The 22,907-nt window shown below is 38.1% G+C and overlaps 1 protein-coding gene across 1 annotated transcript in view; it reads right to left on the bottom strand.

The window, feature by feature from the left end:
• Positions 1-22,907, bottom strand: part of LOC123252150 (LRP2 binding protein) — a 55,125-nt gene that overhangs the window by 30,004 nt on the left and 2,214 nt on the right. The window contains exons 2-5 of the mRNA XM_044681545.1: positions 21,521-21,596; positions 21,075-21,198; positions 17,695-17,807; positions 7,808-7,921 (exon numbers count right to left, since the gene is read on the bottom strand). Of these exons, the coding sequence (XP_044537480.1) occupies positions 7,808-7,921; positions 17,695-17,807; positions 21,075-21,177 (330 nt within the window). The 5' untranslated portion in view covers positions 21,178-21,198; positions 21,521-21,596. The remainder of the gene's footprint in view (positions 1-7,807; positions 7,922-17,694; positions 17,808-21,074; positions 21,199-21,520; positions 21,597-22,907) is intronic.

Raw genomic sequence — 22,907 nt, forward strand, 5'->3', positions numbered from 1 at the left:
TGTTACAAAAAGATTTGTATACCTATTTGTGTCTAGCCATCCACACAAAAGGTCATTTTGGTACACAAAAGCTATTGCGGATTCCATCAGGAGACAATGGGTTGCTTCTGGAATAAGTACTGATGCAAATAAGATCTGTAATAGCTGTCCAGTCTGCCAAAAGTTCAATCAAAGTGCATTAAGAAAGAAAGGTTTGGGTGGTAGGCCTTTAGCATATTGTCCATTTGAGAGTTTACAGATTGATTATATCTATATGCCTAAAGCTGGAAGATACAAGTATTATCTTGTGATAGTCGATAGACTAACTAAATGGCCTGAAGCTTTTCCATCAAATACCTATACAGCTGGTTTTGTGGTGAAAGTGTTTCTCAAGGAAGTTGTGCCTAGATTTGGTGTACCATTTGTTGTGAGTAAGATAAGATTAGTTATTGATTAGGTATTAAGATGTATCTAGCAGGAAGGAGCTGGAGCTGGGAATTCCAGGATGGAATGAGGGAGCAGGAAGAAGTGACTGGTGCTCTGGAAAGGACTCCATTGGGGGTTAACATAAACTGTGGTTAGCCCTGGGAGCACTCAGTGTAAAAGGACATCCTGTATCCTGATTTTCCCCTGGGATCCTGAGTGGTGGCATCTAGCAGAGAGAGATCTACAGTCCTGTACCAAGGAAGAGGAGGAAGTTTTGAGATCTGGTGGACAGTGTTTCAAGCAAAACCCTCTCTACTTGGTACCTGAGACTACTGTGGCTCTTGGCATCCAGAGATCATCAGTGGATTACAGTGAGAATCCAAAAGCCACAAAGCCCCTAGCTGAGCTGCTCAAGCCTGGCAGGTTCCAGGTCTGAGGCAGTCACCCAGAGACTCCACTGCTCCTTGGGCCCTGTCAGTTTAGATTACTAAGTTAGTGTAGAAATAGGTCTTTCCTTTCCCTGTGGGTTATGTCATTAGATTTAAGGTTTTAGAGTAGATATCCCTATCCCACCTTTGAGTTGTTCATAATTAAACCCAGTTGTATCCTGTTACCTTGTCTGTTGAATTCAAAGCCTCTGGCCAGAGTGACAGTTGGCTAACTGACATTTGTCAGTTAGGAGCAGCTTGGCTGTTCAAGTCTTCATGTCCAAGGCTAGTCTCTCATAAAATCCCAGTGTGTGTATTCCCACAAACCACTTAGTTTATTTATAATATCCCTGGTGACCCCATTGCCCTTACTTATATTTCCCACACTTTAACCAAAGATTCAGAGAAGGGATCTCATTTCACTCAGGATATCCTTAGAAGAGTCTATGAGAATCTAGGAATAACATCTAAATATCATGTTCCTTATCACCTGCAAAGTTCAGGTCAGGTGGAGCATATGAATAGGGAACTCAAGACTATGGTTGAGAAACTCTGTGCTGAAACTCATCTTAAATGGCCAGAGATTCTTCCCATATCTTTGTTTTACCTACGTACGAGACCAAGAGCAGATCTACATATATCATCGTATGAGATGCTCTTTGGACATGCTCCACTACAAGCAAAAACTTGTAAGGCTGTTTATGCATCACTCTTAGGAAGTGATTGCCAAATTGCTTCATATTTAAGTGCTTTACAGCAAAGGCTAAGAGAATTACAAGATATGGGAGTATTAATTCAATCTGGTCCATTAGATTATTCTCTTCATAATTTTCCAACCAGGTGATATGATCTATGTGAAAAATTTTGCCAAAACATTGGCAACAGAACAAAATTGGGTAGGTCCTTATACAGTTGTATTAGCTTCACCATCTTCTGTGAATGTTTTAGGTAGAGATTCATGGTATCACTGTTCTCATGTTAAATTAGCACATAGAATAGATAATGAAACTGTAGAGATTATTAATGAAGAAGAAGAAGAAGAGATTGTGTAATTTGAGATCTTCAGTCAATTAGAGTCTGCAGTCAGAAAGTTCAGTAAGGAGAGGACCATTCCAGCAAAAGAGGACGTTTGGATGGAAGAGGACATGGATGAAGAGGATTCAGGATTCAGGATTTATGGACTTTGTATTAAGACTGATGGACTTATGACTTGGACTGATAAAAACTTCATTTTCAAGGATTTTCTTAAAGAAGAGGATTAATCATGGACAATTTGGATAAATGGTTTGGAAGTATTTTGGGTAATGTAAATAGTATCACTACATGCTCACGTGCATCCAATATTGCACATAAAACTATCAAGACCTTCGATGGAGAGGAGAAGAAGAGGAAAACTGGAGAGAAGAGGAGATTTCCTTGAGGAATGGAACATCATAAGAAGAAAGGAGATCTGCAGGAGATCTGGAGTTTTGGGTAGGTATCATGCATCTATCAGTAACATGTTGCGACACAATATAGCAAAGAAACAACATAACAAATCAGATACATATGACACAAACATGTTAGGATACATTGTGTTCCTTATGAAATGAAACAATGAATAAATACTAACAAAATTAGAATTAGCTATAGGATAAGTAAGTACTAACAAGAGATAGATAGTTACTAACAAAGATTAGCTAGTTATTTAGGTAGATATAGCTAGAGTAATATACTAATACCATAAGGGATAGCTTAGAATAGTTTAGTGAAATAGATATAATATTAGATTAGGTTAGAGGATAAGATAAGGTACATTATTACAATGCAGATACAACAAACATAACAAAATTGCATTACATGAAGAACATATAACATATTATAGATCACATATCACAAATAATGTAAATAGTTGTGTAAATATTATGTGTATATTGTAAATTGTATTATAGTGTAAGTATTGTATATATGTAAATGGCATAAATATGTATATTTGATATGTATATATTATGTGTACATACATGTATATATTGTGTATATATTGTGTGTGTCGTGTATATATGTGTGTATATGTAAATTTTGCGAATGCTTTGATATAATTGAGTTGCAAACATTCAAATGTAATTTGCATAAGGGAGTTTGAAGTTTTGTTTTAATTTTGGTGTAAAGACTTATGCAATGTTGTGTTAAAATGTATTTTCCAAAATGGTTTGCATTTATTAGTTGGTAGGATATTTCTATATTAGAATAGGAGTTATGTTTAAGGTTTTTTTTTACTTTTGTGTTGATATTTCATATTTGCTGTTGATTTTGCTGGAAAATTTGAATTGTTACTTGCTGTTTTATGCTTTGAACTATGTAACTGTTCAATGTATTTATCCTTTTACCTCTCCTTGTTGACATCCCTAGTGTAGGGTAGAGTAGGATAGTGTTGGATAGAATAGAATTAGTGTAGGTTGTTTGTTATTTTGGGTTAGAATTTTAGTTTAGTTTGTAGTGCACAAATACCAAAATTTTGTTAATTTTGGCTTTGTGCAAAGGGGGGAACTGTTGTGAGGAAGATTAATTAGTATTAGTGTTGGACCTAGCAGGAAGGGCTGGAGGATTCCAAGATGGAATGAAGGAGCAGGAAGTAGGGTTTGTACTCTGAGAGAGACTCCATTAGTGGTTGGCACAAACTGTTGCTAGCCCTGGGAGATTCTCAGAGTTAAGGACATCCTGCATCCTGAGTGGTGGTGGCTTTCAGTAAGTGGATAAGACCTGCAGAGCTGCACCAAGCGGAGGAGGAGTTTGGGATCTGGTGGACAGCATCTCAAACACACTCTCTCTACTTGGGTACCTTGGACCACCTTGGCTTTTGGCATCCTGTGATCATCTTTGGATTACTGTGAGAACCCTGAAAGCCACCCTCAGGCCCTTTAACTGTGCTGGTCAAACCTGGCTGGAACCAGGTTTGAAGCAGCTTTCTCAGTGACTCCAGAACTGCTCCTTTGAGCCTTGCCTGGCCTAGGTTAATTAGAATTAGAGTAGACAAGTCCTCTCCTTGCCCCTGTGATTTGCCCTTTAGGTTTTTTAAGTGCAGAATCCCCTATCCCACCTTTATTAATTTAATCATAATTAAACTGCTAAAAAACCCTTTACCTTGCCTGCTGGTTCCAAAAACCCTGGCCTAGGGGTGAGCTGGGTGAGCTGGGCCAACTGCCATTCTGACAGCAGCTTGGCAGTGAACTCTGGTCTCCCTATGCTGGCTGGTCCTATCTCTCCTTCAACCCAGTGTTTGTACCCACAACCATCTAGGTTATATTTTAACATCCTTGCTGCCCCATCTTTTACAGAGGAGAGTTAAAAGGAAAATTATTTCACAAAAATATCCCAATTCAATATTAATTTTCCATGATACTTCATACATTTAATTCAGCTGGGCTATTGTAAAGATGCAGTCCCCTGTAAACCTCTGTAAAAGTCTGTTCCCTCCTCATGTTTCCATTGCATGGATCCTTGAAGGCAGTCCATAGGAGAACCACTCATCTTCTGTTTGTCAAGATATAATTTCATTTTTATATTATCATTCTGTGATGACCATGGCCTATGCTTTCTTAAAATAAATAGGTATTTATTATGTACAGATGGGAGGCTTCTGAATACTTTATAAGCCTTGGATTTCTTCTGTTTTTGCTGTCTCTATGCCAGCTTTCTCACTGATGTTACTCAGGACAGAACAGATTTATGTTCACTTATTTTGGAGAACCTCACCAAGTTCTTCCTAAAATCTCTCATTTCTTCATTCTGGGCAAAGAGGACAGGCATGTAAATTCCTCCTCAAAAGTTCTACTCTAATGACTTGATGGAATTAATTCTAGGTAGAGTCTCAAAAGTCATCAGAAAGCTTGTTGAAAGGCTTTGAGTAGAAACCTTGAAATACATTTTTGTGTCCATTTTCCAGGAACAAATTTAATCATGGTTCAGTGAGGTGGAAGGGGGATGGGACAATTCTTGGATTACCTACAACTATTATTTAACTATTATTCTCATTGAATCATCTTTGTCTAAAAGCCAACAAATTGACTCCTGGAGAAACTGAGCCCTATGCATATTGACATTATCACTATCAATAAAAGTAGAAGTCACAAAGAAGCTACAGCTATTAATTAAATAGTATAGCCTGTAGGTTTTTCCCATGAGAGGCCAATTAAGGAATCAACAGAACAGCCTACAGGCTTCAAGAAACAACTCTTCATGGAGATCCTTGGAATTATGTGCCTTGAAGTGCAAATTATAAGCATACCAACCACCATGAAGAAACTGCTGCTTAATTCTTTAAAAGTTTCTGGGGGGCAGCTGGGTAGCTCAGTGGAGTGAGAGTCAGGCCTAGAGACAGGAGGTCCTAGGTTCAAACCCGGCCTCAGCCACTTCCAGCTGTGTGACCCTGGGCAAGTCATTTGAACCCCCATTGCCCACCCTTACCACTCTTCCACCTATGAGAAAATACACCGAAGTACAAGGGTTTAAAAAAAAAAACAACTTAAAAAAAAAAGTTTCTGAACCTCTGTAACAGAGATAACTGTTAAAGAATGGAAGGCCCATTAACATTTGGCCTAGTGAGATTGGGAATTGTCAGGGTTCCTAGGGATTTTAAGTTAGGCTGGTGATAGTGGGGGTCGGGGGGAGAAGAAATTTTGAGGGGTTTGGAGTTTAGCAGTAGAGGCTATTCTTGACTTTTTTGTGTTTCTTCAGGTATAATAGTATTTTCCATTTCCATTTTTAAGGCAGGCAATAAATACAATAGTTGTTCCCAGATGCAAATCTGAATGACATGCTTAGAGAGGTATTGACTTTTAGAAGTTGATTTAGCATTGATGTTTTTGCTTAGTCTATGAGTTTGTTGGCAACAAATTTCTCTGAGGTTAAAGGTATTCATCAGCTAGCTCAATTTTTTCCAGATTATACCATAAACAGGAAGTTGCTAATTCACAAGGGTATTTTTCATCTGCATATCTAAGATTTGGAACTTGGAAACCATTTTCCTACAGAAGTTATTTTATAAATGTTGGGTAGATACTAAGCTGGTGCATAAAAGTCTTGTCTATTTAACCTGTAACATATATGAAAAATAGTACAACTATTTTTGACATCTACAGTCATTATAGTACTATATTAATAACATATCTTGACTATTTTTATAGTTTTCATAGTATCAATAATGCATTTAGTACTAAAAATACTAATTTGGTTATCATTTCTCTGGGAGAGAAAACAGAGTATTTCTGTATTCTTAAGAGTCATAATGTATAGAAAAGAGATAAGTCCAAAAAAGGAAAAAAAACACAAACACCTGGGAAGGGATAAATAAGAGAAGACACAACACTGGATTTCCTCAAAAGGTATTCTCACAAATAATGGCTAGGTAGAGTTCCTACTTTAGGATTAGCAGTGATTCCCTAAAAGCATCAGAAGAACTCACACCAAATAACTTATGAAAAGCACAGAAAACCTGCTTTTTTAGAAAAGGAAAAACAAGAGGCAGCTAGGTAGCATAGTGGATGGAGCATCAGGCTGGAGTCAGGAGGATCTGGGTACAAATGTGGCCTCAAACACTTCTTAGCTGTGTTACTCTGGGCAGGTCACTTAATTTCATTGCCCTTTTGTCTCAGGGTTGTTTCTAAGAAAGTAAGGATTTCTTTTTAAAAAGTGAAAACAAACGCCCAAATTAGAAAGTGTTCCTATAAAAAGATTACCAGCTACCAGAAAAAAAAAATGGCTGAAAACTAAGAACAAAGCATATCCATTTATTATTAGAGGTTTTTAATGATCTCCGTAGATAGGCCTATTTAAGCTTAGTAACAATTTGTATAAATAGTGTTTATATCAGATGCCCCTGCTAAAGGCTAAAGGTAGTGAAAAGTTGGAGGGGAATTCCAGCTAAAATGGTGGAAAAAACAGGAGCAGAATAACCTCGCTATCATATTACTCCAATAAAGATTTTTAAAAGTCTATTCAACTGAGTAATGATCAAGAAGTCTTCTTTTCCCTAGCTCAGCTCCATTCAAAGAAGCAACCAAAAGCCTTTAGACACTCAGGAAAGATTCCAATCAGAAAAGCCCAGCTCAGGAGCTATATGCCCAGAAATCTTCTTGGCACTCCAACTAAGGGTGATTCAGGGACATCTGAAAAATACAATGCTGTTTCTGGTGGAGAGGGGGTAGAAAGAGAGAGAAAGAAGACCAGAGAATGGAGTAGGTGAGCCAGGGACACCAGGAGCCTGTGGCTATGTCCCTCTAACACCTATCAGGAGTTTGAGACCCACAGAGTTCAGACCTGGAGGGCAACAGTTAGATCAGCTCCTAGATCAGACTGCTGTATCCTAAGGCTCTGGTTTTGTTTTATATGAGTTGTCTTCTACTACATGACCAATATGGAAATGTGTTTTACTTGATATCTCACATGCATAACTTAGATCAAATGGCTTGCCATCTCAGGAAAGGGGGAGAGCAAGAAGGGAGGGAGAGAATTTACAAAACATGTTAAAAATTACATGTAGCTGGAAAAAATAAAATATTAAGAAAATGGCATTTTGGGAAGAAACAGACAAGTTAAAGTATATATAGTGGAGAAGAATGTTGCTCCAATTAAAAGGAACTAAAACCACGTCATATGAAAACATACTAAAGGAACCAGGGATGTGTGGTTTGAAGAAGAAACAATCTGGCGGGGGATAGAATAACTACTTCCAAAATACTTGAAGACAGACCTAACAAAGAGCATAAGGGTTTAGACTCCTTTTTGTTTCTTGACTTTAGCGAGTAGGGTGGAAATGGTAGAGAGAGATTTCTGCTTAATTTATAGAGCTGTCTAGTGTGAAATAGGTTGTTTTGTGAGATGGTGAATCCCTTATTGGTGAATGCCTTTGAGCAGATTTTAAATAGCAGCATATGGTGTTTATTAAGAATAACACCTACCCTCTTCCCATCTCCAGTGCAAACAGAATGACAACTTACGGGATTTGCTTCTGTCCCCAGCCCATCATAATACATGACTCCCAACTGGTAAACAGCTTGATGATCACTCTCCTGGATTTCTTCAAACTGATCTAATGCTTCTTCATACCATCCCTATGAAAGCCCCAGAAAATATGCATATTATTCTTATGTTGTGAGCAAACACCCCACCCCAACACTTTTGTTTTCATAACAAAGGGTAGCTAAATCTGAGGTAGTAGCCCTCACCTCCCCCCATGCTTCTCACCAACATGAAAATTTGGGGGGAGGATTTTTGCAAGTACAGTATAATCCTGGATCAATTATAATCAACACACTATCAAGTCAGCTATGAGTGTGGGGACTGGGGAAGGCTGATTCTGGGTAAGTTTTCCATTTCCATTTCTTCTATGCTAGCTGTCAGTCCTAGAGCCTTGAGTCCACACAAATAAAGAATGGCTGTCCTTTCAGTATTAGTCATCAAGGTTACTTCATCCAGACTGCCATTTCACCCATATCACTTAATTTGGAAAACTTCAGAGCTGAGACCAAATTTCCTCAGGAAAATGTGATTAAAAAGTATCAAAAATGCCATCCAAAACACTTTATGCAGTTTGAATAAAATATTTCACTTTTCTGAGAATTAGTCTTCTAGTTTAGCAGATGGGACAAATGAATGGAAAAGCACAAAAGAATGGGCAGCTAGGTTGCTCAGTGGATAGAGAGCCAGGCCTGGAGATGGGAGGCCCTAGATTCAAATCTAACCTCCAACAATTCTTAGCTATGTGACCCTGAGCAAGTCACTTAACCCCATGTGCCTTTACCACCGTTCTGCCTTGGAACTGATTCTAAATATTGAGTCTAAGATAGAGGGAAGATAGAGAGAAAGAAAGAAGGAAGAAAAGAGAGACAGAGAGGGAAGAAAAGAGAGAGAGAGAGAGAGAGAGAGAGAGAGAGAGAGAGAGAGAGAGAGAGAGAGAGAGAGAGAGAGAGAAGGAAGGAAAAAAGTTTGTTTGCTGTTATAATATCACTAACATTTATATAGAGATATCAGGCTTGCAAAGCACTTTACATGTTCCTATGTTAAATACAATAGTCCTATGAGGCAGGTGTTATTGTTACCACTATTTTACAGCTAAGGAAAGGCTGCAAGAGGTTAAATGATTTATTTGACCAGAGTCACACAGCTGAGAAAATATTCAAATGGAAGTTTTCCTGGCATCATTGTCTAGTTCTCTATTCTGCCTCCTAGCTTCCTCTAAAAATATATATATATTTTAGAGGTGTGTATATGTTTTCACAGCTAGTTAGAGAAAGGTCCTATGGTTTTGAGGGCATAGTGGCAAAACAGGTGGTAATGCATCTTCTTTAATGTCACTTCCACTGATAAAATTATATGTTTCTGATGTTGAACCAATTGACAGTGTCGAGGACTTTTGAGGTGAGAACTTTCTTTTCCAAGTCTTCAGTAGCTGTGCTCTGGCTTCCTCACAAAGCAATTCTGCAGATTGTGACATCACAGATATAAAAATGCTATATAAACATAAAGTGGCAGTATTATAATACATATATCCCATAATGATTTGGCTCTAGCTTTATACTTTTTTGGATAGGGAGAGAAAAGTAAAGGGAATGGGAAAAACGTCAGGAAGGAGATAGTCCCATAGGAGGCTGATTGAATAAAAGTAAGTAAAATTCTGAGGTAGAAATAATTTGTTACTTCAGTTGTCTCTCCACCCCCAAATTCAGTGGCTTCACTATTGTGGTTATCCTAATGGTGGCTACCTCCTTCACGAGTACTCAAACCCAAACCAAGTTTACTTTACCCAAATTGAGCAAGAAAAACCCCACTGGGGAATTATGTCTCCCTTCTGTTTAAAAATTCACCTGTTATTTGCTTTATTCCTCTAGGAGTCAATTTATTCAGACCTGATATTCACACTAAGGAATAAGTAACTTTTAAATGAATAACACATTAACATGCTGCCCTTTAAAGAGTAGGTACATTTCAACATGTGCAATAATCTATTCCAAAAGAATCTTTCTTCAGCAATAGAACATCAGCTAGGAATATTAAAGAGGGCATCTTCCTAGGACATTTCTAATCATGCCACATCATCAGTCACCTACTGGCCCTGGGTTGGACCAGCTTTAGTCTAGTTTTATTTTTGTTTTTTTTTTTATCCTTGTACTTTGGTGTATTGTCTCATAAGTGGAAGATTGGTAAGGGTGGGCAATGGGGGTCAAGTGACTTGCCCAGGGTCACACAGCTGGGAAGTGGCTGAGGCCAGGTTTGAACCTAGGACCTCCTGTCTCTAGGCCTGACTCTCTCTCCACTGAGCTACCCAGCTGCCCCCAGTCTAGTTTTTTTTTAAATGTAAATTCAGTGGTGAAGTGATGAAATGCTATTTTCCCTAAAGGTATTTACATATTCTCTACCTCAAAAAAAAATAACTGTAACAACTTCACTAAAAGCAGAAATAATTTGTGAAATACACTAAGATTCTACTATATATATGTGTGTATACATATATAATACAGATATTAAAGAACAATAAAAATCAACTTATTAGGTCCAGGAAAAAAGTAGGAGAGAATGCAAGCTGATATTTCACTTTCTGGATAATTTTTGGTCTCCAAAACAGTGTTCCATTTCAACTCTGCAAATTGTCTGGGTCCAGAACTGGAAGTAGGTTCACATCTTTTTTTCCATTTAGAAATGTCTAACTGAACTGTGCTCTGGATCAATATATCCCTCCTTTTTCTGGAAATGTTGCTTGCTGGTAGAGAATCAGTGCAAGACCTTTTTATCTCTGGGGGCTTCTTGTTTTAACTAGCTGTTTACCAGTTTAACCATCATCCCCTGCACACATATTAGACTATATCAACATCTGGACACAGAGTTTGAAGTTAATGATCAAATTCTAATATAACCTCTTTACAAATTATGGGTAGTTCAAACTTCCATAACCATGCCTTTAGCCATGGGGAGCCAAAGTGATGTACCTTCCTTTTTAATCTACATTTCTTTTCTAAGTCTAATTTCATCTAACAAGGCAAAATCAGCACCCCCCTCCCCAATAATATCTTCATTCCAGTTCCAAAGGGAGATTTTACCATTAACTTTTTGAAAAATATTTTGTTTTTGATACTGCCTCCACCCACTGAGAAGGTTCCTTTGTGAGAAGAAAGAAAACCAATAAATGAAATAAACCGTGGGAGCAACTGCTGTGGGGAAGAAGGGGGATTACCAGCAGTCCAGTTCCCCTTGGGGGGGTGGGACAATTGAGTGAAAACGGAGTGAGAAGAGCCAGAGACCCAGTAGGTTTGCAGTGGCTGATCTGAAGCTGCTGATTTTAATTTTTATATCATTTTTCTCAAGATTACATCAATGTTGGCATGAATTCTATTCCCACCATACATTTTATCTTTGGATACAATGGTGGTAGGTGTGTTTTGACGTATCTCTTGGGCTACAGTGGTGAGAACGTACAGGCCTTTTCACGGGAGACAATTTCTTCATATTTCATTCATTGTTCTTTTATATTAAATTACTGTACCAAATCGGATCTGGAAAGGGGGGTGACTTGGATACTGTTCTGGCTTGTACTTGCAAGCACCTCTGTATGGGAATCTGAGTTAGAGATTTAAAATCTTTAACGTTGACTCACTATATGCTGGTTTGTTGTGAGGTGACTTCTAGGGGAAATTTCTATATTATGGGGGTTTGTTTAGGGGGTTATTTTGGGATAGTGTATATTCTGTGACTATGGTTGTTCTTGCCATGAACCTGTATTGTTTTTCTGTGTTTCCCTGGGGCTGAATAAGGATACTGATTGCAATAGTTTCAATACAAGTGAATGCTAATGAGAAAAGAGTCACATAGGGGAACCTGAGTGAGAATCTCCATCCTCCTGACAACCTGCTTTCTGGTTTCAGAGCTGGTGACAAGCTGTGCTAAATGTTAGGGGCTTTGATGGCTTCCTGCAAGCAACCAACACTGTGTGCCCCATTAGGTACCATGGCCCACTTTTGCTTTAGCCAAAGAGAGAAAGCTCTCCTTTTTTTTACTTTTCCTGACTCCTTCATTTTTATTCATTTAGTGGAGAATCCTCCAAGGCCCAGCCTCTCCATTTAACCCCCTCCAAAAAAAATTCAAACGAAACATGGTAGCTTTACACATAGATTTAGCAGATGCCATTGTGTGTCAACATTTCTCTGAGGTTTATTAGGGCTGAGGGTGAAGACTGTCTATTCATTTACACTGTATATAAACATATAATCTCTCTGACTACTGGAAAAACATTTACTTTCACATTTATACTTTTCTTTAATTTCCTCTGTGTTTTGAGGAACCCGGAGATCTGCTTTTCTCTTTAAAATGGTTTCCTTTTCTCTTGTTAGGTACAACCTGTCATACTCCATAGTATAGGTACTTACTCCCAAGGACCTTGCAGTTCATGGCAAACTAATTTTAGATAATCTAACCACCTAGGACCTGATCTGTGATTTTTAGTTGTATAATCTCCCAAGGAAGCTATTAGTAGAAGTGGCCTAACCTCATAAATGCTATCTTTTTCCCTAGCCTATGTTCTTAAGTTTCTTGAAGGACCTACTTTAAGAAAGTCCAGTTAGTTTAAACATGGGATTTTTTTGCCACTTGAGGCCCTGGCCTTTGGGTCCGAAGTAATGAGCTCATTCAAGCCCTCTAGTCACTCTCCTGAATTTCAGGCCCAAATCACCAGCTTCCTATTGGGCATTTCAAAGCAGATATCCTATAGGCATCCAATTTTTAAATGCTAAAACAGAACTCATTAGCTGTGCTTTGAAGCCTATTCTCCATATTATCTTTCGGTATTCACACATCCAGCTAGACCCTAGTTCAAGTGCTCATCACCTATCTCTTGGACTATCACAATAGCCTTCTGATTGTTCTCCCTGTACTGTCTCACCTCTCTCTAGCCAGTCCATGGACCCAGCTGCCAAAAGTGATTTCTCTAAAGCACAGATTTAGCCATTTCATGCCAAACCCTATTCCTTTTAATAAGCTCCAGCCATTCTTAATATGTTTCCTCCAACTAACAAACAAACTGCCATTTTTGGAATTTAAGCCCCTCTGTAACTATCCTCCATGGTAGAGCGTAAGAGCCTTAAGGAAAGGATCGGGCTCCTTTTTGTCTCTGTATCTCTAGCCCCTAGTAACAGCATCTGGCACACAGTAGGATTGAGTGATTGCATCCAAAACATTTATAAATGGCTTCTTTATGTGGGTGTATATGTAGGTTGGCACAGAATTTATGTGTATACTTTTCCTTTGCCCGGTCTGTATTATATCCAAGTTGGAGAAAGAAAAGTATGTTTTCTCCATGGTCAAGGGTGGGGGATAAAAGCCTTAAAAATCCCTTTGATTGGCCACCTGAGTTTATTCCCAGCATTCTTCAGTTTTCTTGTTCTAGGGTTAACTCTTCCTTTCCATCGCCCTCCCATTTCAGCATTTTCATAATCAGCTGCCTCTAAAATTATTTTTCCTCTGCTCTAGAGAAGAGGATTCTCAGTCCTACACCTCCATCCTCATTAGCTTAGCTCCTTTTCCCAAAGGTAAATATACATTTTTTTTTACCTTTTTTTTATTTTTATTTTAAACCCTTAACTTCTGTGTATTGACTTATAGGTGGAAGAGTGGTAAGGGTAGGCAATGGGGGTCAAGTGACTTGCCCAGGGTCACACAGCTGGGAAGTGTCTGAGGCCAGATTTGAACCTAGGACCTCCCGTCTCTAGGCCTGACTCTCAATCCACTGAGCTACCCAGCTGCCCCCTAAATATACATTTTAATACAGGGAAAGATAGCTCATCCAGCTAGGGAAAGGAAAGTAGATCTTAGAGCACAGTGCAACTATTTTGTACTTGTAAGCCATTTTCATATGACATGAAATGGAGCTACAGTACAGAGCAGTGTGACTATCACTCAGAGAAAGGGGCCCACAGAGGTGAGAGCACCACCCACACAATTGCACCTATATACTTCTCTAGCTCCCAGCTTTTGTCATCTAAACTACTAGGCTCCCAACTACAGCTCTCTCATCTTTGCTGATAAGCCAGCAGGCAAGCTCCTCCTTTTGAGTTGAGGCTAGGCTACAATATAAGCAGAGCACTCAATATATTCAGTCTTTGAGTCACAGAAATATTTTTGAGTTACGCTTTCTAATTACTGGGCACTTTTTGCCTGCTTGGACAAATTTTCCTCTGTTATCTCAATTCCCAAGTTTCCTACACAGTCTCTTATTCATAGCCTAAGAGGGCAGCAAACGAGAGGTTTACTTGTTTGGGTAACAATCCCAAGACCAACCTGAGCTGATCAAGAAGACTCCTGGGTGATAGAGAGAACTTTTGCTATCTCTACAAATGAAAGGCTGATCAGATCTAGCCCTTTAAAAAATACTTTACTCAGTTAAAGTCATTTATTCAGGAAGGTAGCTCTACTCAACTCAGTAAAGCAACTAGATAGCCCAGTGGATAGAATTCCAGGCCTGGAGTCAGGAGGACCTGGGTTCAAATTTGGCATCAGACATTTCTTAGCTCTATGACAACTGGGCCAGTCACCTAACCTTGACTGCCCAGCCATTACCACTCTTCTGTATTAGAAATGATACTACGACAGAAGGTAAGGGTTTAAAAATCTATTTTCTGACCACCTCTAAAATTCTTGCAATTGGCAACAAAATATGTTGCTTTCTTATCCACAGTTGCATTGAATAAATTCCTTTTCTTTTTATTTTTTTAACCCTTACCTTTCATCTTATAATCAATACTCTGTACTGGTTCTAAGGCAGAACAGTAAGGGCTGGGCAATGGGGATTAAGTTGCTTGCCCAGGGTAATACAGTTGGGAAATATTTGAGGCCAGATTTGAACTCAAGGACCTCCTGTCTCTAGGTTTGGGTCTCAATCCAGTGAGCCACCCAAATAGCAAACACCTAGATGCCCCTCAATAGGTTCCTTTTCTTTTTCTTTTTTTTTAAAACCCTTATCTTCTATCTTAGAATCAATTCTGGGTATTGGTTCCAAGGCAGAAGAGTGGTAAGGGCTAGGCAATGGGAGTTAAGTGACTTGCCCAGGGTCACACAGCTGGGAAGTGTCTGAGGCCAGATTTGAACTCAGGACCGGGATCCCATCTATGGTCCTGGCTCTTAATCCACTGAGCCACCCAGCTGCCCTCAATAGATTTCTTTTCAATGCTACTTTCTGCTCACAATATATATACCCAGATCAAACACAAATGATTCTTGTGGTATTGTAATATTACCTCTACCCTTACAGAGCAAAGATAATACAGGCTTGACTGTTTTATCCATCCTTAGGAATATGTCTACTGGAAAGTTGCCTTAGACCATTCAAAAATAAAGATCAATATACTTTAAAACAAAGTTGTTAGTAATATAAATCACAATTTACAGTTTACTTATAATTAGTATAATAAAATAATGAACTCACTAGAAATCCCTATAAACTATTAATAGCATGTTTGGGGACTATTATGTTCCGATTAATAAAAAATTTTGGGTTAATGGGGAGGTGCCATCCATAACCATACACGGGATGCCAATTTTCAAACTTTATAACATAATAAATTAACTCACTAATGCTCTTAACTATTGTTTTTCTCCTCCCCTTCGTTTCCCTCTGTTCCTCTCTTGCCGAGTTTCCACTATCATCTATCATTCGTAATGTTTCTTCTTTATATCTTTAAGCTTAGCCATCTCTTCACAATCCTTCCTACAATGTCAAGCCTTCAGTGTTTTTCCTTTGTCCCTCCTCTTCACAGCATCTTTTGGGGGAGCCAGATCTCTCACAAAATGAGAGAATCTCTTCATTGTTTTGCACTTTACTGATATTATGGCAGCAAAGCAGAATCTGTTCCTTGAATGTCATAGAGTAGCTAATTTACTGCACTCAGGACAGTGAAACACTTTGAAAACTTTGTTTTGCTTACTTTTAAAGACAACACAATGTATTACCATTGGGAGAGGGAACCTTTTCTGCTTATCTCAAGTCAAAAGCAGACCTAATAGGCTTGACTGACCCCACGCAACTCTCCAAAATAGGGAAGATGCCTATCTTAGAGATTTCCACGATATGTAGGATAATATATCATTGAGGACAAAGTCACAATGTAGCCTATATTGACATTAACTTTATATATATATGGCAGCTAGTGGCTCAGTGGATAGAGAGACAGGTGTAGAGACAAGAGGTCCTCGATTCAAATCTGACCTCAGATACTTCCTAGGTGGGAAATCACCTGTGCAGGTCACTAGCCCTTACCACTCTTCTGCCTTGGAACTGATACTCAGTATTAATTCTAAGACAGAAAGTAAAAGTTTAAAATATATACGATGCTATCTGGATAATTTCCATCCTAGACATAATTCTAGCTAATATTAAATTTTAGTAAGCTTAGACAAAAATAGAAATAGAATAGAAATTATTTCAAATATAAAAGAATGACAATAGTTTTGAAATGCTGACAGTTTTGAAAAAATTCTGTGTATTTCTGAAGGGGAGATTTAACAAGATAGTGAAGCTTGAGATGACTGTCAACAGGGTTACTCTATCCTGCTGATTCAATACCAAAAGTCTACTTGAAAGAAGAGGATACATGATGTTTAGGAAGTAATCTGGGATGTATTATATTTTGAGATACTCTGAAGGGGTTTAGTGAGTAGGGCTCAGGAAAGAGCTGTTATGAATAGCTAGATAACTAGACAAAAAAGGAGCTGACCTTTTTAATATTTAGCTGCTATTAGAATTATAGGTATTAGCCAGATCAATAATAGGTGTAGTGATGGAAGGGAACTTGGCAGACCATCCTTCCTTTTACAAATGGAGAAACTAAAGACTAGAAACATTAAGTGAATTGCCCATGGACACACAAGTACTAAGTGGCAACTGCCAATATATGAACCCAGGGTCTCTGTGTGTGTATGCACACATATATGTTTATAGATACATAATTATATTATCAATGTATATACAGAGTATGTAAAAATAGACATATCTATACAATATGCATATATTTTATACTATATGTGTGTATATACATGTCACAAACACACACACATACACATATATACACACAAATAAATAGAAATACCTAGGCATGCAGATCAGAATATACCTTTTTATATTAAAGGTACATCCTCATCCTAAAGATACCTTTGGTAAATAAAGTGAAGAATTAGGTAACTGATCTGCATTTGTAGAGGGAATTTCTATGTTAAAAGTTCCTTATGGGGGCAGCTGATTAGCTCAGTGGTTTGAGAGCCAGGCCTAGAGACGGGAGGTCCTGGGTTCAAATCTGGCCTCAGACACTTCTCAGCTGTGTGGCCCTGGGCAAGTCACTTGACCCCCATTGCCTACTCTTACCACTTTTCTGCCTTGGAGCCAATACACAGTATTGACTCTAAGACGAAAGGTAAGGGTTTAAAAAAAAAAAAGTTCCTTATACCAGTGAAATCATAGATCTAGAGAAAAGCCCAACTACAGTGATCCTAAATAGTATCCTAGGAGTAAGCATTTAACTTATATTGAGATATTTATACATTAATGTAAATTTAAGTTTATACAAACACATTTGTTTCAAAAATGATTTTGTAGCAGAAGAAGTCTTACTGGCCATATCCATTAAGGGCAAAGGTGGACTAGTCCATTGTTTAAGTCATTTCCAGTATATTCTATTTTAAATCATTTCCTAATGGATTCCTGTAGGAAAACTGGATATGCAAATCCCACAGTAGAATTACAGGAAACACTAGAAAATCCTTTGACTTTATTTCCACTCATGTGTCTTTTTTTTTCCCCTGGCAATCTTCTGAGTTTAATATTTTTTTAAAATAAAATTTGTAAATCTACCTCTTCAAAGTATAGTTGACCTCGCAGGAAACAAGCCAGAGGATCTCCTTTTTTTATTCTGTCCTTCAGTAATTGTAATGCTTTTTCCACCAACTTTGTATGATGATAAAAATCTGATGAGAAAAGTTTTTCAATGAAAACTACCTTGTAATCCTACATTATGACTTTATAAAGTTCATCTACTCTATATTTGAAATAATACCATAATAGAGACATCCCTTCCTCCCTGACCCATTTTTTCCTACCCCTTTCCTGTTCTAGGACATGTTCTCAAACTGGCTCCTAAGTATCTGGGTATATAGCAGGGGAATATCTTAGGACAAAACACAAGAGGAGGAAACTTCTAGTTGTCCTCTACTATCCAGGAGAAAACTATGGAGGGCTTTTCTCCATCTAAGGAGGATTAAACTTTTTTTTAGTCACTGGATCCCCGATACAAAGTCTGGCCAATTTAAGAAGACTAGTTTTGTTACTACTTCTTAAACTCAGTTTGCACATTCTTGGCATGACACCTTTATTTTTACTGTTACATTGACCTGGAATACTACTCTTCTCTCATTTAGTCTAACCAAATTCTGCCAAGCTTACAAAATTCAGTTTAAATTTCATCTCCTTGGAATCCTATGACCATCTTAACCCACAGAGCTCTCTTTTGAACACATAGCATTGTCTCATTTGTTTCTGACCATATAACATTTTATATTATTACCCTCTCAACTAGATTTTTTAAAACCCTTACCTTCCGTCTTGGAGTCAATACTGTGTATTGGTTCTAGGGCAGAAGAGTGGTAAGGGGTAGGCAATGGGGGTGAAGTGATTTGCCCAGGATCACACAGTTGGGAAGTTCTGAGGTCAAATTTGAACCCAGGACCTCCCATCTCTAGGCCTGGCTCTCAATCCACTGAGCTACCCAGTTGTCCCTCAACTAGATTTTAAACTGAATGAGGATATAAGCTATTTTTATGCATTTTTGCATCCCCTATATCACCTAGAACACCTATGCCTTGTACATATACCAGGCCTTCATTAAGTATTTGTTGAATAGTCTTAGAGGACATAAGGAGGGTGAAACTGTCTGGTTTCCTTTATTAGAGACAGCTAGTAGAGCAGCTCTATTTTAATGAAAAACTTGAGTACTGAGTGTGAATGTGATTACATTGCTTTGTGGTAATATTTAACTTTGCACACTTGAAGTTCTGACTCCTAGGCTGATGTGAAGGGATCCTGCCTGCCTTCTAGTCCCAGATCAGCCACTAAACTAGTTATGTAGCCACAGACAAACCAGTATCTCTTTTTGGGATTCAGCTTCCTTGTTTAAAAACTGAATGTGTTCTAAAATCCTTTTCGGCTCTAACTGTATTATTCTATTGTTTTAAATCTTTGGGTCTTTTGAATATAGCAGGTAAATTAACACTTAAATGTAAAGCAAAATATAAAATATTCTTGGAATATTCTGTATCTGAACAAAAATTTTCTCTAGAATATCCCAACAAGGGACCATCTAGAAATCTAACCTGACCTTAAAGATCTCTACCAAGATGTAATACCCTATACCTCCTGAGGCATCCTATTCAGTTTTTGGATTACTCTAATTGTTAGAAAGTTTCCCCCTTATTCCAAAAGAAAATCTTCTAGGAAACCTCCACTTGTCATTTCACACACTCTGACTTCTGGAAAGCAGAGCAAGTCTAACCTCACTTCTATATGGTACCCAAATACTTGAAGGTAGCTATTAGGTCTAGCTCTTTCCACTCCCCTCCAACTTTAGCCTGATCATCCCCAGACTAAATATTCCCCAGATGTGTCAACCGATTCTCTGGCATAAGGCCCTTTGCCATCTTGCTTGCCCATAACTGGATGTTCTATAAGCTCATATATATCCTTTAAAATAAGTACTTGGAACTGAATAGAATTCTTTAGTAGTGGTAGAATGAGAGCAGTATAATCATGACTATGATCTCTTTCATTCTGGATTCTATTCCTTTTAATGCAGCCCTTGCTACATGTCACAGGGTTGCCTTCCTTTTATTGAGTTTTGAGGTCCCTGAAACTCTTAGCACTTTTTTCAGATGAATTGCTATAAAATCAGGGGTACCCAATGGGTACCTGTGAAGTTAATTATTTTTAGAATCTGCACACAATAGAACTGAACTTTTTATCACTAGTAAGTCCTACTTTATTAGTTTTGGCCCAGTATTCTAATTTTCAAAGATCACTTAAAATTTCATTTTATTGTTTCAATAAAAATTAACAACCACCCTTACCAATCTTCCACCTATGAGACAATATACCGAAGTACAAGGGTTTTTAAAAAAATTAACAAGTTTCAACAAAAGTTAACAAGCATTTATTTCTCTTTCACCTCACCCTCCTGAGGGAAAAAGAAAACTAAAGTTCTAAATGTAATCAAGCAAGAAAAATTCCCATATTGGCCATCTCAAAAAATGCAAGGATAAAAATCTTTTCTGGATCGTGACTTTGAAATAGATCATCTGCAGGTGTGATGAGTTCAAGCTATTTATAACTTGTATCCCTGTCACTGATAAAAATGTGAAAGACTGCAAGGTGAAAAGGCAAGATTCTTAGAGACTTCCTTCCAAAGTGACATTGATCCATTAATGCCTACTTTTGGGGTCTGGCCATTCAAGCAGCTTTGAAATATGAGGATCATTAAATTCACATCTTTTATTTTTTATCTACAAGGATAATATAAGACTTTGTAAATATGTTAATATTCTTGCAAAGTCGCTATCTTGGATTAGTCATACAATCTTTAGCCAAGGAATGGTGTGCTTCATTCTGTTCCTTTTCTTAAGTTGCATTAAGCTGTCTTGTGTAGAACTAAAACATGAATACCATACTCTAACCAGCCTTTTAAATTTTGTCTTCTAATGAGCTAATCATTCTACATGACATGTAAAATAAAAAATATCTCCAGAAAAAACAAACTCATAGTTTGGAATATTAATCCTGAATATATTCAATGTATGTAAAATTTGACTTTTCTTTCCTCAAGTTCAAACCAGAAATTCTCCTAAACAGAAACTGAGTGGAAGTCTTATAAGATCATAATTCTAAAACTTTATCTTTCAGGCAAACTGAGAAAGAGCACTGTGAAATAAATAACAAAAACAACTCATTTATGGATTGTTTTAAGATTTGCATGTAAAGCACATTTTCCATGACCCTCCTGTGAAGTAGAGCATGCATTAATAATTATCCTCATTTTACAAGAAGGGAAACTAAGGCTCAGCAACTTGCCCACTGGCAACACTAATACCTTGAAGAGAATAAGAAACTTCACATCTATTGCTGATATCATATAAGTATGAAACTTTAGAAAGCTGCTCCTAAAGGAGGACTGGTAAAAGGACTTGTACCTTGCTTCTCCTTTTTCCATTGGTAGAATTTGTGAGTTTTGGAAGAACAATGGTATGTAACATTTTGGGGGTTCTTGGGCAGCTTTTCACAGATTAACTTCATTCTGTTTCTTCAACGGATTACCTGTAGTAACAAACACAAACAAAATGAGAAAAGACTTTCTCTAGAGAGATGAAAAAATAACCGCTTTCCTCATTATTATCTGTCACTATTATCTGCTGAGGAGCACTTAGCCCTTCCTGCCTCCATCTTCCCTCACCCACAACCAACCTCAGCATCCAGGTAAACCAGACTGTAGCAATCAACAAAAGGGTGAGTGAGCATCAAGGAAAAAAGAAAACTCATAGAACCAGTACCATTTGTGTCATTCTGTATCTTCAAGGGATCTAATGCAATCTAGTTGTTGTCCATAAATTCACATACTGATGAGATTTATGTTACTCACCACAATTGCTAAGGCCGCTGTGTCCTGCTGATACAATCCACAGCTAGAATTCCTCGAAACGGAACCTTCCAGTTGCCTAGTGACCACAAAGCAGCATTATGATAAATAGCTCATCAAAATGATCTGAATAGCATCTGTCTCAGTCTATTCCAAATGGTAGCTTCTCTTCTATCTTAGCTGAGTACACACAGGTTGACTTTTCTTTCTTTTTCCTGTCTTAATTAAAGTGGTATTGTCTAAAACTGATTAGAGGTGGCGGGAGGAGCATTGCATTGAAAAGAGTGAAGCCACACTGCTTGGGATGTAGGAGGCCAGGCTGCTCAGAGATTTAAAGATGTGGGAAAGCAAACTGAACAGTACTTATGTTTTCCCCTAGGCCTTCTCCCTCGTTCCATTATTAATGCTCGTTTTCGTCAGCGTGGGATGAGATCTGAGTGGTAGGCTTCGCCTATGTAACCATGACACCATCAGTTCTTTTAGATAAATGAAATCTCAGCTCGATTGGGCTAAACTACATGAAGGGGCAGCAGTGTGATAGAGTGGCAACCCCACTTGATTAGAAGTCTCCAGGTCTTAGGTTTTAGGCCTGGCTCCTCCTCGCTGTGTTTCCTCTGAGCTACATAAAACGAGTGGTGGATCTCTAAGGCTGTATAAGAGGCAACTAGGTGGCAAGAGAGGTGCGTGCCAGACCTAGAATCAAAAGAATTGAACTCAAATTGAGCCTTGAGCATTTACTAGCTGTGTAACTGAGCAAATTACTTAGTCTCTCTGTCTGCCTCAATTTCTCCATTTGTAAAATTAGGATGATAATCATTACCCTCTACCTCCCAGAGTTGTTGCAAGGTTAAAATGAGACTGTTTGCCATGCACTTTGCAAACTTTAAAGTGCTATAAAATGCTAGCTATTATTATTAAGTTCCATTTCTAAGGTTCTGTGATTGGTTCTAAGGTCTTATCAGAGCATCATGGCCAGTTGGTTCACCTCTACTCACTCTGGAACAATGGTAGTGGTAGAAATGATTTTGGTCCTTCTCAGACAAGGGACTGGGAGCTAAGCCTCATCAGAGGCTGTTGATCTTGGCAGCAGTTTTGCTAACACAAGTCTACCCTTTGAGGAGGACCACCTCACAAAAGCATGCATAACCAAGCAAAGTCCCACAATAGTAATGGCACCTTGCTCTGGGGCACACAAATGCCCGAGTCAACTGAACCAATGCCCAATTTAGCTATCTTAAAGCTAAACATCAGCTTTCAACTTGTTTACTATTCAAATATTAGCAGTAGATATAAATAGTTCAGGTGGTGGTAGAACATTATTTCATGGTAATTTTCTTTCAAGTTATGCTATCATTAGCTTAGACTAAAAAGAAAAAATATCATTAGATGT

The sequence above is a fragment of the Gracilinanus agilis genome, chromosome 6 (assembly GCF_016433145.1).
Source record: "Gracilinanus agilis isolate LMUSP501 chromosome 6, AgileGrace, whole genome shotgun sequence".
In the NCBI taxonomy this organism is placed as follows: Eukaryota; Metazoa; Chordata; class Mammalia; order Didelphimorphia; family Didelphidae; genus Gracilinanus; species Gracilinanus agilis.